Raw genomic sequence first — 17,882 nt, 5'->3', positions numbered from 1 at the left:
TCCTCCTCAACATCCCTCTCTGGCAGCAACCCATTACCCGTCGTGCAAACAAGGGGACAAACAGACTCAGCCCCAGAGCCATGGGGAGCACTTCATTTATCACCCTTAGCTTCTCAACGGTGACCGTTCGGTAGCAGGGAAGAGAAGATGCTCTCTGGGATGGTCAGCACAGGCTGGGGATTGATCATTTTGTGTCCCTGCACTGCAATTCTAGCTACACACGCAGGGGCCAGTTCCTCCTCAGTACAAAGCAACTGACTTCAGGAAATTACATCAGGGCTAGCATTTAAAATACAGAAAATACACAATAATATATTTGAATAGTATGCACTTTGACCATAATGACATTTAGGGAAGGAAAAAAAAAAAAAGGTAAGTGACCATCTGCTCCCAAGCTTGTTTCTGCTGTGTAAAGAATGTCAAGGGTCTTTTTTTACTTTTCCGGAAGCAAACAAATGGTTTATTCAGCAGGGATCATGGCTATAGCCCAAGACAATCAGCCAAGTGTGGGTTCAGAGAAAAAAATGACTTTTCAGCTCTAACCCCAGACCCTCCTTTCCATTTTTTTTTCCCAGCTCATTAAGTTTGCATTAACAAAACATGACTATTCAAAGGCAGGAAGGCTATTCAAAGCATTTGTATTCTTAAATGCCTCCAACAGTGAAAGACAAACACTTTACTTGTGTTATCAGATGATTAAGTTTGCTTTTCCATGTATATAAATTATATTACTTATAGAAACACACACAGAGAACATAGGATCACTCACATCAGGGCTATAGGTTCAAACCCTTAACATCCTAGCTGAGCACAGCACTTAAAGATATAGTCAGCATTAAAGCACACGATTATAGGGTTTTGTTGGATCAGAGCTCAACTATTTAATTAAAATTGCCTTCATCCAGCTAGTGGCATCTGTGATGTGGACTGGGAGGAGGGAGGGAAAAAGGTTTCTGCTGCTGTGCACCCCCTCTCACATAACCCAAAAGCACGACCAAAGTGTTCTGCAGACACCCTGCAGCTTCCCTGATAACTCAATAAAGCCCATGGCACGCCTGCCTTCCCCCTCAGCACCCCGGCCGCAGCAGGCAGGAGGAGCTGGCAGGTACAGCTTTCTTGTGTACTACTTAATGCTTACACTTCAAAAATGGATTGAGGAAACCGTGGGCACCATCAGCCCGGTGACAAGTACCTCCAGGGGACACTGTGCTGCTGCCACCATCTTTTCCTTGCCTGTCCCCCAAGGACATCCCCGGCAGCATGCCCAGGGAAACCCAGGCACCAGGGGCTGCACTGAAGGTGCTCTCATCTTCTGCTGTGTCCAGGTTCTTCATGGTGGTTGCAAATACACAGGCCCAGAAGGTGTCATCTGTGCTAAACCCCTGAAGCATGTTAACTACCTGAAGATCCTTAGTCTGCAGCAAAGAAATATGCTGGGCATCACTGTGGCAGCCCTAGTATGCCTTGTATCAGGTAACTCAGTATAATTATAGTAATATAAATAATAAATAACAGTCCCTCAGACGGCTGCAGTTACAACATTGTAGCTGTAGCTTGCTCCTTTTCTCCTGTGAAAATCACTAGCTACTGAGAGGATATACACACATTAGGAGACTGATACATCAGATGCAATTCAGTTATTGCCACTAGCGAAAATCTGGTTTGCTTTAGAAAGAATCTATTTTGCAGAAGAAAAACAAATAAACCCATTGCCACTGCAAACTACTCCCAGAAATCCCCATTGTCTTTCATTTTAGCACAAGAAATTTCAGCTTCAGATGCAAAAAATTTGAGAAAGTTGGTACCAAAAGAAAGTAGGTTAGCATGAGGAGCTGGGGGCAGAACTTGGTTTCCAGGAGGTTGGAGGTCACTTTATCCAGTTAGTGGCATCCTGTCTAATCTTGACAGTATTTTCCAGGTCTAAAAGAAAGGTAACTATGGACCCAGTTTGCCCTGATTTTTAGGTAGAGGTTTTGTCATCAGCAAAGCCTTTCAAAATAGCTGCTAACTAAATTTTGAAATAAGAATGTGTTTCTTATTTTTTCCTGTAACTTTTTCCATCTCTGCTAATGGGAGTATCTCAATTCAAGCACGATGACAGTCTGGCAGGGACACTGGAGTGCAAATACGCCAGTTTAACTATAAATTAATAGCATGTTCAGCAGAATGAAGTACTGCAATATTATTGTTCATATTATAGCTACATTTATGGAACCCAGCCAAGATTGTGCTCATGTAGCACTGGGAAGCCTACAAAGGAGGGAGAATCCCTGTCTAGCTGGGATCAGGAGATCTTGAAACATGTCAGAAAGCCACAGAAAAGTGCAGTGGCCTCCCTGGGGTACCTGTCAGAGCTACAGCAGAACCAGGACCAGAGCAACCATGTCCCCGTTTGATGGGTCATCCACTGTTCGGACTGCACCAAGGCAGTATTTCTTGGTCTGCATCAAATTTTGATTCAGTGTTTTTCAGTCCGTGTCTCAGTCTCCACCAAATTTTGATAAATATTTTTTAATCAGCTCTATTTTGAAAAATTTTCTAACCAGCGAAGTAGAATTTATTCATCAACAAGAAACTTTGAACTGTAATGGCAAATGCTTATTGCAGTGTTTATGATAACCTTTTATGCTAAAAATAGCTCTTGTAAACAAGCTTTGATTAATTCCCACTGTCAGGATGTGCACTGTTCCCAAGTTTAAGAACACTTTTTCCGTAGATGCTTGCTCATTTCCTTCAGTCCAACCTCTTGGAACAAGTCTGACGGCTCAAAAATCAGGCTCTCCTTACAAGAAATAACTGCTCAGGTATAAACAACCTCCTAGTAAACAGCCTATGCTCCTCTCAACACTTTTGATCAGGCTCAAAGGGGCCTTTTTGGTCAGTTCAAGAGGTAGAGAGTGATAAAAAGGGTTTTTACTGTAGGTCACATCGTCACCTCCACATAATTTTCTTTGTCTTTAACCCCAGATCCTACAAGTACCAGAAAGTTGTTTGGATGTTGTGCAGACCAGACACCAGGCTACATCTGCCACTCCAGAGGAGGGTTGTGAAAACTGCCTTATGCCAGTAGGCAAAAGTCAGGGAAGATCTAAGAGCAGCTCCATCCTGCATCAGAGAGCGCAGCTTTGAGACAGACTTCTCTCTTCCTGGTTTCTTGTTTTGCATCAAAGGAAAACAACTGATTTTTTTTTCCTTTTTCTGTTGTTTTTTTTTTTTTTTTCCTTTTCTGTTTTGACAGGGCAGTACATCCTGTTCAAGGGGATATTTTCAATGTGTTCAATAAAAGCTTTCAATTTAGATACATCAAGAAAAAGCTACTCTTAAACTTGAAGCTTCCTGAAGGGCTCTTATCTCCAAGTGCACAAGCAACTTTGATAAAGAAAACAGTTATGTTAGTGCTGTTATGATTGCGGAGTTTGTCTCTAGCCAAATCATTCAGATGCTGCTCCCAGGAAGCTGCTTTGAGTCCTGCAGCCATCAGTGTTGAATAGTGGGACGCAGCACCCCATCAGCCCAGGCTTCCTGAGCCCCGAGGGACCTTCTGGTGCACCTTTCCAGAAGACGGACGTCATTTCAACCAGCTGAAGCACTCAGCACCCAGCTCTACTCTCATTCTTAGCAGCACGGTTGGCACAAAACGTTTTTTTCCAATTTAATAAAAGCAAACAACTAGACGTGCTATTTTTAAAGCACTGTTTTATGCCACAATGGTCTGAGATTAGATGCAGCTTGTCCAGACATTCAAAAACAATGCCCACATCACTTCTCCCTACAGTTTGTCTTCTCCCTTTAAAGCCCAGAGAAAAGCTATTTTTTCCCTTCTGCTCCCCGCTGGCTTTCCGGCTCTCTTGTCTCCCTCCCTTGAAACAACTTCACACTGGCTTCCTCGTGGCCTCCCTTCTCCCAAACAACTTCCCGTCTGCTTCCTTGTTCCCTCCCCATTTCTGCTGCTGTCTGCCTGCACAGGACCAACTCCCAGCCAGTTTCCTTTGCTGGATCTCTGCGCAGAAAAGACACCCAGGTGGACCACACAATTCGGGTGGGATTAAAGAAAGCTGATAAAAGTGTGTTTGGCTGATAAGCCTGACTGAAAAAGACCATAGCCCTGGCACACAGAAACTCACTAGTACCAAAGAGTTCTGGTTCCTGTAATGCCTTTAGCATCAGCGTGATCCAAATAAAAACTTAAAATTATTAGTACCACAAACTAATGCCCATACAGACTTCCTAAAGTCAATTATCTTCCTCATATTCAAACAAAAAGCCTTAGCAACTACCACGATGTTAGCTATTAAGCACGACATCCATTTTTAGCAAAAGACAGTTATTTCTCTTTTGCCATCTATTAACTACCCAAGAAGCATTAGGCTTATTTACTAGCCATACTGGAAAATAATAGGGGGCAATTTTTGTATATTTTCTGACTATACTAAAGGACATAAGATCCCAAGTCCAAAAGCTCCACTACCAATAAGCATCAAACAATCTATTTTCAGCTGCAAATTTATGGGATCAAAACCTTTAATTGAAATGGACAAAGATCAGTTCTAAATTTATCCCAAACATTTGAATGTCATGATGGCAAAAATGTATTATGCCAACAGAATTAGGAGGCATCTTGAAAAATATTTAAGAGGATCATAATTAAATATTTCTACTTAGCATTCCAATTATACTCTGTACTGTTCTGTGCACAACATGGAAACAGTATTATAAAGCTATTGTTTCAGTTTGCTTCCTGTGATACTAATCTCAATCAGGCCGTCAGACGAACAGCCTGCATTTCTAAATGTTAAAGGCTTCCTCTCCAACATTCCCACACAGAATTGCCTACTGTGAAAATCAAAGGGAAACATGTTACTAAGTAAAGCAGCAACTTTTATAAAGCAAAACCTGGTATTTTTTACCCTTTTGAACTCTGAGATATACAACCAGCTATTTCCTATTATGATAGGATACAAGGGCCAAGCTCGGACCCTCCAACGCCTGCAGGAGACGTGCACCCTGCAATGCAGAAGCCGGGATTTTCGGAGGCACGTAGCGGGAGAGCTCTCAATGAGGGCTCAGATTCGTGGGCTCTGCCATTCACCTGCTGGAAGAATGTGGGCATAGATTCCCCGAGGTCTTGGCTTCCTGACAGATAAATAATCATTATGCAGACACAGCTAGTAAAACAGCCCGGGTTACACAAGTGAAAAGCCCTATTCCGAGTCAAGGAATAATAGGAAGGGGCATGAGACACTCAATGCCAGTGGACTGAGGCTGGCAAGATGCCTACAGCCATCTCTGAAATCCCATCTGGAGCATCAGCTTGCAGAAAGATGAGGATGCAGTCCTGGGAAGGCCCTTGCTCTGCCTGCTCCCAGCAAAACTGCCATGAAACAAAGAGATGCGTTCGTGTTTGAGAATTGTGCCCACAAACAGTAATATAAAATAAAATCTGCCATATCAGTAGGTTTTGATAGAATAAATAAGAAATAACAGAAATGCTAATCAAGTGGTATGTTTGTCTTTGCTACCTTTTGAAGCACTGCAAGCTTATTTTAGTGACATTGTGTATATATATACATAAATGCAGTAAATGTTATTTTAATGTCCTAATTAATGACAAAACAAATACTCCCACTTCACTCCAGTTTACACTAAGTGTCTAGCCCAAATAATCAAAACTACTTCCATGAAGACAACATGAAGCAAAGGGGGAATCTTCAGGCTGGGGCAGGCATTTCCTTCTCATGCACACTGCAGTTCTCTACCTCCCCACTTCACACACCAGTGTCAGAGACAACACGGTAACCCCTAAACTCCCCAGCAGCCAAATCAGGCTCCTCAACCACAACGCAGAATTAATGGCCAGATCCCAGTTTGCTAACCATGCCTGTGAAACGGGGGCAGCTTTGCTTGGGGCTCAGAAAGGGTTTAGAGCAAAAGTGAGAATGGAGCACAGACAGGCATCACACAAACCCAGTGCCCATTTGCTCCTCACTCTCACCAAAACACGAGGAGCAGCAAATTTCCTCATCTGAGAGCCAAAAGCTGTATCGAAAACCTATCACTTTGAATTTAATCGGATGGCTTCTGGTGAAAGCCAGTGTCCTTGTAAACACTAACATTATTCAGAAGCCCACCATCAAAGACTTAAATTCTGCTTTTATAGGAAAAGATCATAAAAACAGCAGCCACCAAATATTAGCTGTATTAAGCAGCTATTGTATGGCAATGGTGTTAATCAGTCCTGAAAGACGGCATTTTTCTAAGAAACCTCACCTGCCAGAAATGCCTATATTCAATTTTACACCCTTGTCTCCTGAGAGTAAGAAACACTTCTCAACCTGATAGAGATTTACTTCAGCCAGAGCAGTACCCTACCCCTGTGAATCTCAGGAGTTTCAGCAAGTGTAAACTGTCAGGCAATTGCGTGAGGAAGAAATACTCTGAAGTCATTATTCTGATAACGATAATGAAAGTTTTCTCTCTGATGCCACTTTATTCCAATGCCTGATAAATTTTATCTTTAAATACTCATGGCTTAAAGTTTCAGCCTTCTTGTTTAGCTTGACTAATTTAAGCGTTAGCTATACTCAGAAGAATATAAGTAGCAGCTGAGGCCTTTACAAGCAAACAGTGGTTTTCTGGCTTCAGTTCTTTCATGTCAGTGTATTCTCATTGTCAGAAAATAATACCCAGCTCTTCCAGAAAATCAGTCCCTTTAAAGTGTCTTAAGTTCAGTTCCTCAGAATAAAAGCACTAAAGATTTTAAAACGTTTATCTATTTCCCCAGTGGCTAAAGATGCAGCTATGGACAAATCTGCACTCGACTAACAACAGAAATTTTAATGAGAGGGCTTACTCCGAGTCAGTATTTAGGCTGGGAAAGCACATCAGATTTGAGGCTAAGCAAATAACTAACATAGAGAAAGCCTGAAATATTAAATCACAGCCTGTCACTACTGTAACGTTTCATTTCCATATTCCTTTCTAACTGCTGGGTCCTGGTGGTACTTCAAGAAAATGAAAATCAGCTACATGAATCACACTGTTTTTCAAACACTGTCGCAGAAAAATCATATATGTGTAAGTATGAATATTACATTGTCATCACTACCAAATTATATGACCCTAAGCTTAAACACTCCAGAAGAACTAATTAAAAGTTTTATCTGTAGATATTTTCCTCACCAAGAAATGTACATGTATTTGAAAATTTCACTTTAAATTTTGCAGTTTCCAGGTAAGCAAATGTATTTTTCTAATGATAACAGCATCAAACTATTTCATGTCAAGTTTCAGACACATGCACTCTTTCTATTATCTGTTACAGCCTTTAAGAAGTTTGCATTTCCTATGCTGTGCCAGTCTCTAGTTCATGCCATATAAATATTTGGAAAGCTGAAGCTGTGTTTTCATGAGAAAGTCACTAACAAATTGGCTTGGTGTATGGCAGGTTTAAGAACATTTACCTATTTACGCAACTTCTTGAAGTATTAATTACATGACGAAATCAGAGATGATTTGAAAACACTGTTCAACAAATAAACTTTTCTTTTCACTGAAGTAAATGTGAAAACCACATTCTGTGAGCTTTTTATACATTTATACCCACATTTTATACAATAGTCTTTAGCAGAACCCCACAAAGCAATAAAAATTACAAAGCACAAGGAAGCAGAATTGAATTTGTCGTATTTTTCAGACTAACCAACAACAAACCAACAGCATGCTCTTCCACAAAATGAGATATTTCCTAATAACATTTATTGAAGTAATTGTTATGGCATGACTCAACTTTTCTAAAGAGAGGAAGTAGAATCGTGACCTTATCAGCAGTTTTGCCCTTAATGAAGGAAAAGATGAAATTTTGGGTTTACCTTCCACAAACAATGCAGGCATTGTTTTGTTAACATATTCTGAATGCTTATAGGTCACCGTGTGAAAGTTTCCCCAGAAACATTGGTTGTTTTCATTGATCTCACAGGCTACTAAAACCACAGACTTATATCAAAGTGATTATTCAAATATAGGTGCAAAATAAGAACACTGTTAATTTTATCTCTTTCCACAGGGTACAGAAGTGATGCTGGTTAACATATTTCACTAGTCCAACAGCAGCAAGATTCTCATTAGGGTGCATCCATGTTGAGAATTTAAAAGCTGTTTGCTTTAGCTATCTTAGTCTATCTTGTCATAAACAATCTACCTATTACTCATTACCAGCATATAGCACACTTAGAGCTTTTTAACAAAATATTGGACATTCAGAACTTCCCAGTTGCCTTTCAAATGCACTGAATTCTGAATCTTGTAAATGAGCTTAATAAACAACATTCAAGAGTTTTGAGAGTTGGGTTTTCTTAGAGGCAAAACTGCATCAGTTGCTATTTTGGTAACAAAGACCTTATGTGACTAATCACGCAGATTTTTCTATCCCAAGTAAAATATACATAATTCTGATGAAAAAAACCTCCCACCAACCTCTTTAAATCTAGTTGTATCCTCACAACACAAACAGTTGTGTCCCATTCTAACTTTAGGACCAAGTACTCAGACAAGAACACGCACAACTCTTACCAAGCTACCATGAACTAGCATTGACAACATCTTTTAGCCTTTTTTACCTGAAGACAGAAGCTTGTGAGTGCGTAGGAAACTGATTGCCAGGCGCATTATGGAGGCCTTGTCCAGGTGGGAACTGATGTTGTGGGGCAGGGGCAGCTCATGTGCCAGTTCATAGAAGACTTCGGTTTCTTTGCTTCTTCTGCATCTTGCTGCATCTCTTGATTTCTCCTTCCTCCGTTCGGAACTGCTCCTGGAAGGTAGAGAAAGGAAAAAGCACTTCTTAAATGCAATTCACGACCTGAGAGAGGCGTTTACAAGCGAAAAATCTTCTCATTCTGTCAGCTGGTTTAAATCAACTGGACAGACTTTAATATCTATCTGCTCCTTTAAAAATGGGAAGAGAGGACTGCCACAACTGGAAAGGGCTCTGATTCTACACAAGTCAGCCTTTGGACACCCTGAATCCCCATTGAGTGTAACAGAATCAAGATCTGCCATAGGTGAGATTCGAAATAATTTGATTATTCCTGATTCAAGAAATACTAAAAAGAAAAATTTTATTTGTTCAATTTAAATTAGTTTACTCAAAAAAATACTCTGGGATGAGGTGACAATCCATTTCAAAGCTGAAACAATTACAGTGCATGTGACTGTGTCGTAGATACTTCAATGTTTTAGAATTTCAATGGCTATATGCCACATTACAATAAAAGTAATCATAGGGTTTAACTGTGTTAAATAGGGCTAACTGTGTTTGTATATACAACCATCTCAGCTCTTAATCCAACATTATTCTGGAATACCACCTTTCCTTGACCACAAAGGATACAAAATGGGAAAGAAAATATTGTCTCTTGCAAGAATAGCTTCGTAGAAGCTATTCTAATTAAATCACCATCTCTCCATTGTCTATGAAAACAAATTCCTTCTTGAGTAAAATAACATGACTGATAGAACCAGCCTCCTTCAAACTCCACAGAGGACAGAAGTGCAGGAAATAACGAAGGAAAAGCACTTTATGAAGCAAGTATGCAAAATTAAGCCACTGATGGACATAAAACTAAATTTAACATGCGAGAAACACAAGGGCTATACCATAATGGATCTGGGATAGGATAGTTTAATAGGGAGTTCAATAGTACAATTCTTATTTAAGAACATGAAGAAGCTGAATCCATTCAAAACCATCAACTATTTCAACCTCATGTAGCTCTGCTGATGTTACAAGTTTTCTTCACTTGCACGAGTTGAGGTTTTGCACCTTAGTCACACCAACACAGAATATATTTTTTTTCAGGCAGAGTCCTGTAATGCTGTACCAGTGAAAACAGCACAGCTTGGATAAGCACAGAACAGGGTGTGAAGACCAGCCCCACTGTTTTTGCTGTTGTGGCTGCACATTCATTTCTAGAATCACCAGTGTCAGCTCTCCATTTGCAAGGCCACCTAAAAATGAAGTAGCTTATAACCTGCTTTTTCCAATGTCAGTATAAAATAATAAGCCTATAAACTAAAAATGAATCAACTGAAAAAAAATAAGAATCCTATCACAACAGGGTATCTCAATAAATATATTCTTTGTGTGAAGAAGATAAGGAAAACAAACATTAATCACATCACTTAATCCTAGAAACTGTTGCTGGTCTCATAAAAAACTACACAAAATAGAAATAGAATTAATACCTAGTAAGGTAGTCTATAGAAAGGAAACAGAGCCAGGGTCGTCATGAAATGCTAAGTGTAAAGTTCCAGTAAGGTGTTGGCTTAGCATTCAACACCATCATCCAAAGCAGAAAAGTGCTCACATCACGTCAGTAAGGTCCTTGTGCTGGAAAACACGTGAAGGTGGTCATACGCTTAGGGATCAGGTAGGTGCTCACTGGTGGGTGTGCTAAGAGGGCAAGGGGCCTCATAAGTGCTTCTCAAGATCCACGATCAGCCCTCAGCAAACCTCTTTCGCAATTATTTTGCCTGAGGTGAATATTTTCTAACGTGGCATCTGTTACAGGAGGTATGCACGGGATGAGACCTACACACATTTCAGTACCTAAAGGCAGGATCCAACTTTGGTAATGACTTCAGGGGCATTGCAAGCCCACCTAAATTTTAATCTAAAGGATCAGATATTCACAAGCTGACACCATCTCCTTACTTTTATCCTTGCCAAGAGTCATACTACACCCATATAAAAAAGTCCCTTCATACAGCTGTCTGAGAAAGTACAATAGAAAATGCCCGTGTCCCTCCCAGGGTAGCTGCTTGGAACAGAGATGCCACATGAACTACTTACACCAGTGCTTCTTTCAGAGGTATGTCTTGCTTTCTATAAAGAAAAATGTCTCTAAACTGTGCCTATAAAGATGCCAGACTGGGAACAAATCTTCACTGATTCTAATTCTACCAATGAAATAAAAGAGTAGAAACAAACCAAACAGAACAAAAACCACGCAGCAATATTTGTGAGAATTTGCAATTGCAGCTTCGAAAATTTAACTTGCACCATAAATGTTGAAGCTCTGCTCTAAATCTAGAGCCCAAAATTTTCAGATTAGGACCTACTTGGGCAAAACAAGATTCAATCCCTCCTCGTTGAAATACAGAACTTTGGGAACCAAGGCCAAAGCTGTGTTGCAATTTGTGCAGTAAAAATGCGTTGTATAAGACAGGGTCTCTCATGACGCCACTCTAGCCACAAAGAAAAATATTTAGTTTTGCTAACCTCTGTAAATATAATTTTGAAGCGTGGCTAATGAGACAAGCTGGTTTCATTAACCATGGGTTGCTCAAGGTTTCTAATAACTAATGCTGCGAGCAGAGAATGATTTTTTTTCCTCTCTGCTGCAGATGCTTTCCCTCAACACTGCTTCTGACCATTGTGCTTGTTTCTCTGCAGAGAGACATTGTCGTTTATGACACACCGTGCAAGAGCTTTCTCACATCAGAAAACAAGGGGAGGCATCAGCCTGCCTGGTTCCTTTCAAAAGACTTTCTTGCTCACTTATTATCATTTTAAATAAACAAATAATTTGCTGGTGAAGCATTTCCCCCTGTAGCTTCCTGCACCTCAATTTTCCTCCCCATCTTCCCTCCCTCAGCACAGCCAAGTCGCATTGTGACTGTAGCCAGCCTAGCACAAGCAACATTGAGGGGGGCCCAAAGCACCTCCAAGACCCCATGCCGCTTGCCCCACACAGCTTCCCCCCTCTCCCAGCAGACATAGAATCATAGAACGGTTTGGGTTGGATGACCTTAAAGATCATAAGAGTTCCAACCCCCCTGTCGTGCGCAGGGACACCTACCACTAGACCAGCCACTAGACCAGGTTGCTCAAAGCCCCATCCAGCCTGGCCTTGAACACTTCCAGGACTGGGGCATCCACAGCTTCTCCGGGCAAGCTCTTCCAGTTCCTCACCACCCTTAAAGTGAAAAATTTCTTCCTCATATCTAAATCTGTCCTCTTCCAGTTTGAAGCCATCACCCCTTGTCCTATCAGGACATGCCCTTATAAAAAGTCCCTCTCCAGCTTTCTTGTAGGCCCCTTTCACATACTGAAAGGCCACAGTCTCCTTCCTCCGTTCGGAACTGCTCCTGGAAGGTAGAGAAAGGAAAAAGCACTTCTTAAATGCAATTCACAACCTGAGAGAGGCGTTTACAAGCGAAAAATCTTCTCATTCTGTCAGCTGGTTTAAATCAACTGGACAGACTTTAATATCTATCTGCTCCTTTAAAAATGGGAAGAGAGGACTGCCACAACTGGAAAGGGCTCTGATTCTACACAAGTCAGCCTTTGGACACCCTGAATCCCCATTGAGTGTAACAGAATCAAGATCTGCCATAGGTGAGATTCGAAATAATTTGATTATTCCTGATTCAAGAAATACTAAAAAGAAAAATTTTATTTGTTCAATTTAAATTAGTTTACTCAAAAAAATACTCTGGGATGAGGTGACAATCCATTTCAAAGCTGAAACAATTACAGTGCATGTGACTGTGTCGTAGATACTTCAATGTTTTAGAATTTCAATGGCTATATGCCACATTACAATAAAAGTAATCATAGGGTTTAACTGTGTTAAATAGGGCTAACTGTGTTTGTATATACAACCATCTCAGCTCTTAATCCAACATTATTCTGGAATACCACCTTTCCTTGACCACAAAGGATACAAAATGGGAAAGAAAATATTGTCTCTTGCAAGAATAGCTTCGTAGAAGCTATTCTAATTAAATCACCATCTCTCCATTGTCTATGAAAACAAATTCCTTCTTGAGTAAAATAACATGACTGATAGAACCAGCCTCCTTCAAACTCCACAGAGGACAGAAGTGCAGGAAATAACGAAGGAAAAGCACTTTATGAAGCAAGTATGCAAAATTAAGCCACTGATGGACATAAAACTAAATTTAACATGCGAGAAACACAAGGGCTATACCATAATGGATCTGGGATAGGATAGTTTAATAGGGAGTTCAATAGTACAATTCTTATTTAAGAACATGAAGAAGCTGAATCCATTCAAAACCATCAACTATTTCAACCTCATGTAGCTCTGCTGATGTTACAAGTTTTCTTCACTTGCACGAGTTGAGGTTTTGCACCTTAGTCACACCAACACAGAATATATTTTTTTTCAGGCAGAGTCCTGTAATGCTGTACCAGTGAAAACAGCACAGCTTGGATAAGCACAGAACAGGGTGTGAAGACCAGCCCCACTGTTTTTGCTGTTGTGGCTGCACATTCATTTCTAGAATCACCAGTGGCAGCTCTCCATTTGCAAGGCCACCTAAAAATGAAGTAGCTTATAACCTGCTTTTTCCAATGTCAGTATAAAATAATAAGCCTATAAACTAAAAATGAATCAACTGAAAAAAAATAAGAATCCTATCACAACAGGGTATCTCAATAAATATATTCTTTGTGTGAAGAAGATAAGGAAAACAAACATTAATCACATCACTTAATCCTAGAAACTGTTGCTGGTCTCATAAAAAACTACACAAAATAGAAATAGAATTAATACCTAGTAAGGTAGTCTATAGAAAGGAAACAGAGCCAGGGTCGTCATGAAATGCTAAGTGTAAAGTTCCAGTAAGGTGTTGGCTTAGCATTCAACACCATCATCCAAAGCAGAAAAGTGCTCACATCACGTCAGTAAGGTCCTTGTGCTGGAAAACACGTGAAGGTGGTCATACGCTTAGGGATCAGGTAGGTGCTCACTGGTGGGTGTGCTAAGAGGGCAAGGGGCCTCATAAGTGCTTCTCAAGATCCACGATCAGCCCTCAGCAAACCTCTTTCGCAATTATTTTGCCTGAGGTGAATATTTTCTAACGTGGCATCTGTTACAGGAGGTATGCACGGGATGAGACCTACACACATTTCAGTACCTAAAGGCAGGATCCAACTTTGGTAATGACTTCAGGGGCATTGCAAGCCCACCTAAATTTTAATCTAAAGGATCAGATATTCACAAGCTGACACCATCTCCTTACTTTTATCCTTGCCAAGAGTCATACTACACCCATATAAAAAAGTCCCTTCATACAGCTGTCTGAGAAAGTACAATAGAAAATGCCCGTGTCCCTCCCAGGGTAGCTGCTTGGAACAGAGATGCCACATGAACTACTTACACCAGTGCTTCTTTCAGAGGTATGTCTTGCTTTCTATAAAGAAAAATGTCTCTAAACTGTGCCTATAAAGATGCCAGACTGGGAACAAATCTTCACTGATTCTAATTCTACCAATGAAATAAAAGAGTAGAAACAAACCAAACAGAACAAAAACCACGCAGCAATATTTGTGAGAATTTGCAATTGCAGCTTCGAAAATTTAACTTGCACCATAAATGTTGAAGCTCTGCTCTAAATCTAGAGCCCAAAATTTTCAGATTAGGACCTACTTGGGCAAAACAAGATTCAATCCCTCCTCGTTGAAATACAGAACTTTGGGAACCAAGGCCAAAGCTGTGTTGCAATTTGTGCAGTAAAAATGCGTTGTATAAGACAGGGTCTCTCATGACGCCACTCTAGCCACAAAGAAAAATATTTAGTTTTGCTAACCTCTGTAAATATAATTTTGAAGCGTGGCTAATGAGACAAGCTGGTTTCATTAACCATGGGTTGCTCAAGGTTTCTAATAACTAATGCTGCGAGCAGAGAATGATTTTTTTTCCTCTCTGCTGCAGATGCTTTCCCTCAACACTGCTTCTGACCATTGTGCTTGTTTCTCTGCAGAGAGACATTGTCGTTTATGACACACCGTGCAAGAGCTTTCTCACATCAGAAAACAAGGGGAGGCATCAGCCTGCCTGGTTCCTTTCAAAAGACTTTCTTGTTCACTTATTATCATTTTAAATAAACAAATAATTTGCTGGTGAAGCATTTCCCCCTGTAGCTTCCTGCACCTCAATTTTCCTCCCCATCTTCCCTCCCTCAGCACAGCCAAGTCGCATTGTGACTGTAGCCAGCCTAGCACAAGCAACATTGAGGGGGGCCCAAAGCACCTCCAAGACCCCATGCCGCTTGCCCCACACAGCTTCCCCCCTCTCCCAGCAGACATAGAATCATAGAACGGTTTGGGTTGGATGACCTTAAAGATCATAAGAGTTCCAACCCCCCTGTCGTGCGCAGGGACACCTACCACTAGACCAGCCACTAGACCAGGTTGCTCAAAGCCCCATCCAGCCTGGCCTTGAACACTTCCAGGACTGGGGCATCCACAGCTTCTCCGGGCAAGCTCTTCCAGTTCCTCACCACCCTTAAAGTGAAAAATTTCTTCCTCATATCTAAATCTGTCCTCTTCCAGTTTGAAGCCATCACCCCTTGTCCTATCAGGACATGCCCTTATAAAAAGTCCCTCTCCAGCTTTCTTGTAGGCCCCTTTCACATACTGAAAGGCCACAGTAAGGTCTCCCCGGCGCCTTCTCTTCTCCAGGCTGAACAACCTCCAAAAATTGCAGTCAAGTGACAGAATTCTGGCACAAAAAAGCAGTATTTTCATGTTTTTTGTTTGCAGGCAAACAGGCCATGAAGTCTCTCTGCAGTTACCCCCATTTTATGCCCGGGATTAGCATTTTATACCCTGGGCGAGGCAGGACTACCCACAGCTCGAGAGTGAAAATATCACCACTCAACAGCCTGCCCCTTTGAAGGCCAGGACGAAATGCTGACACCAAATCCCCTTCACACATCATTAGGGCAATAGAGAAAAGGCCCAGGCTCTAGCTAATGTATGAATCATTCCCTCCCAGCACATAAACCACCCACTTATGTGGCAAAAAAAGAGCACACGTGTGCGTCACTGCTGGGAGAAAGTGACGCAAGCAGAAGCAGAAACCTCGCTCACCCAAACCTGTGTCAGATTTTTAGAAGTGCAGAGGGGAGAGGGAGGAGAAAGCCACCACAACTGAATCCCCCGTGCGCTGGTGTAAGGCCTGGAGGTACAGCAGGGGAAGCCTCCTGGGAGCTTCCCGACACTCATTCCTTCAGGAATCCTGGGATCCGGCAGGATAAGGCCCCGCTCGGCCACACACACACCACCCACATTGCAATCACAGCATGACCGTTCCCTACGAAGTGACATGGAAGGAATGGAGATGCTCAAATCTCCACTAGAAACAGGGCGACTGAGCTGAGGAAGGGGCCCAGAGGTTCCTCTCAGGATTTGGCTGGGCAGAGGGTGGTCGGGAGGCTGGAGAAGAAGGAACAGGAAGGTGCTGCTTCCCAGCAAGGATTCTCCCAGGACTGTCAGACGATGCTGCAGGCCCAGAGCGCTTACACACGTGCAAGCCATAGGGAATGGAAGAGTTCAGGCAGCACAGGCAGTTCCCCACCACAGAACACAAGTATGGCACCATACCCCGGGGACGGCTGCTTACCTGATTTCCTACTCCTTCCTGGCCATGTTTAGTTTGCGCTCTGAAAATAGAATTTACAGGCCAACGCGTGTCACCTAAGATGACAAACTGCCGGCAAGTACTTGTCCTCTCAGGTGAAGCTCCAACATTTTCAGAAGCAAAAGCTCTCTACGCTTCTCCCAAGAACCCAAACAACAAACCGGTCCCAAATGTACACCCACCCACGGGAACCGAGCACGCAATCCCACCCGCCGGATGGAAGCATCCGAAGGGGTGTAGGAATGCCCTGCACAAATCCCAGGAGCCAGATTCCTATCCCCTTGCTCATCCCTGACAGCCCCTTGCGACACGGCTTCACTGAAATCAGCGGGAATGCCTGCAGACCCAGGTCTTGCACACCCGGGGTGCAGATCATAATCTGGCTTTCCAAAGCCTCTCTTGCTGCAGGACTAGAAACTCCAGGCACAGCAACTTCTCGGCAAAACCTGAAGCCCCACGTAACCCACCTGGCTTAAATAACCTTGCAAAACATCACATCAGTTTAAGGATTGTCACTCGCTGCTGTGATGGCTCCAGACTCCAACAGCCAGAAGTAATGCTGGGGCAGCCAGCCTCGGCTAGGGGCTGTGTTGCTGCCACTGCCCTCCCTGCCCGGGCACCTGCAGAAGGTACCTGCCACCCAGACACAACGGGGACCAACCCCACAAACACTGGGGCAAACAGATCACCCCCCTGCACAGGAGTTTATGCACAGGTATACAGCAGCACTCTCTAGTCTAAAGTAGGGTTAGATACCCACACAACCCTCCTCGTCTCAGCAGAGAAGAAACTGACCTGACATTTTGGTAGCGTTTCCATTGGCTATGACCATACTCACTCTCTGCAGTCTCAATCCTACCAGTACTTCATTCTCCACCAGTAATCCCTGCCCACCACCTCCACCTATACATCTCCCTGGTCCTTCCTGCATGCAATTATCCCCTCAAAGCCCTTGGTACCCACTCAGCCAACAACGGTGCCAGGTGGTCAGCTTCATCGATCCTTCCTTCTGTCAAGGACATCGGTGGCCTCCTTTAAGCTGATGGAGGGGACTTGCCAAGATAGCAATCTTCTGCTCAGGGTTTCACTGCTCTCAACAAGTCCATATGGGTCGATGCTTTGGTTGTGTACACACAGGCTTGCTTGTTTAAGAGTAGGCAGCACAGTAATTGCACTGAATTACACTCCCACCTTGCAGGCTCCAGATCACAGAAGCTTTCAGAGAAATCGTAATCCGCACCTTGCATAAAAATACCTTGCATATAATCCGGTAGCCTTCAGTTGAACATACATACTGCGTGACACGTTCATGTAACGCTTTGAAATACATAGTTCAGACTGACTCGCTTCAGTTTACTTGATGATTTTGATGACCCTTGGACTTTGCTTCAAACTGCCATGTATGCAAGCTAGTAAAACAACAAGCATATTACT

At 42.3% G+C, this 17,882-nt stretch overlaps 1 protein-coding gene across 2 annotated transcripts in view; it reads right to left on the bottom strand.

Annotated features, from left to right (window-relative positions):
- Nucleotides 1-17,882, bottom strand: part of EPAS1 (endothelial PAS domain protein 1) — a 78,361-nt gene that overhangs the window by 26,976 nt on the left and 33,503 nt on the right. For both annotated transcript variants that reach the window (XM_014950850.1, XM_014950851.1), the window contains exon 2: nt 8,616-8,806. In XM_014950850.1, the coding sequence (XP_014806336.1) occupies nt 8,616-8,806 (191 nt within the window). The remainder of the gene's footprint in view (nt 1-8,615; nt 8,807-17,882) is intronic.

The sequence above is a fragment of the Calidris pugnax genome, unplaced genomic scaffold, assembly GCF_001431845.1.
Source record: "Calidris pugnax isolate Ruff unplaced genomic scaffold, ASM143184v1 scaffold24, whole genome shotgun sequence".
In the NCBI taxonomy this organism is placed as follows: Eukaryota; Metazoa; Chordata; class Aves; order Charadriiformes; family Scolopacidae; genus Calidris; species Calidris pugnax.
Note: the sequence above shows the minus strand (reverse complement) of the source record. Positions and strands in the feature narration are given on the sequence as shown.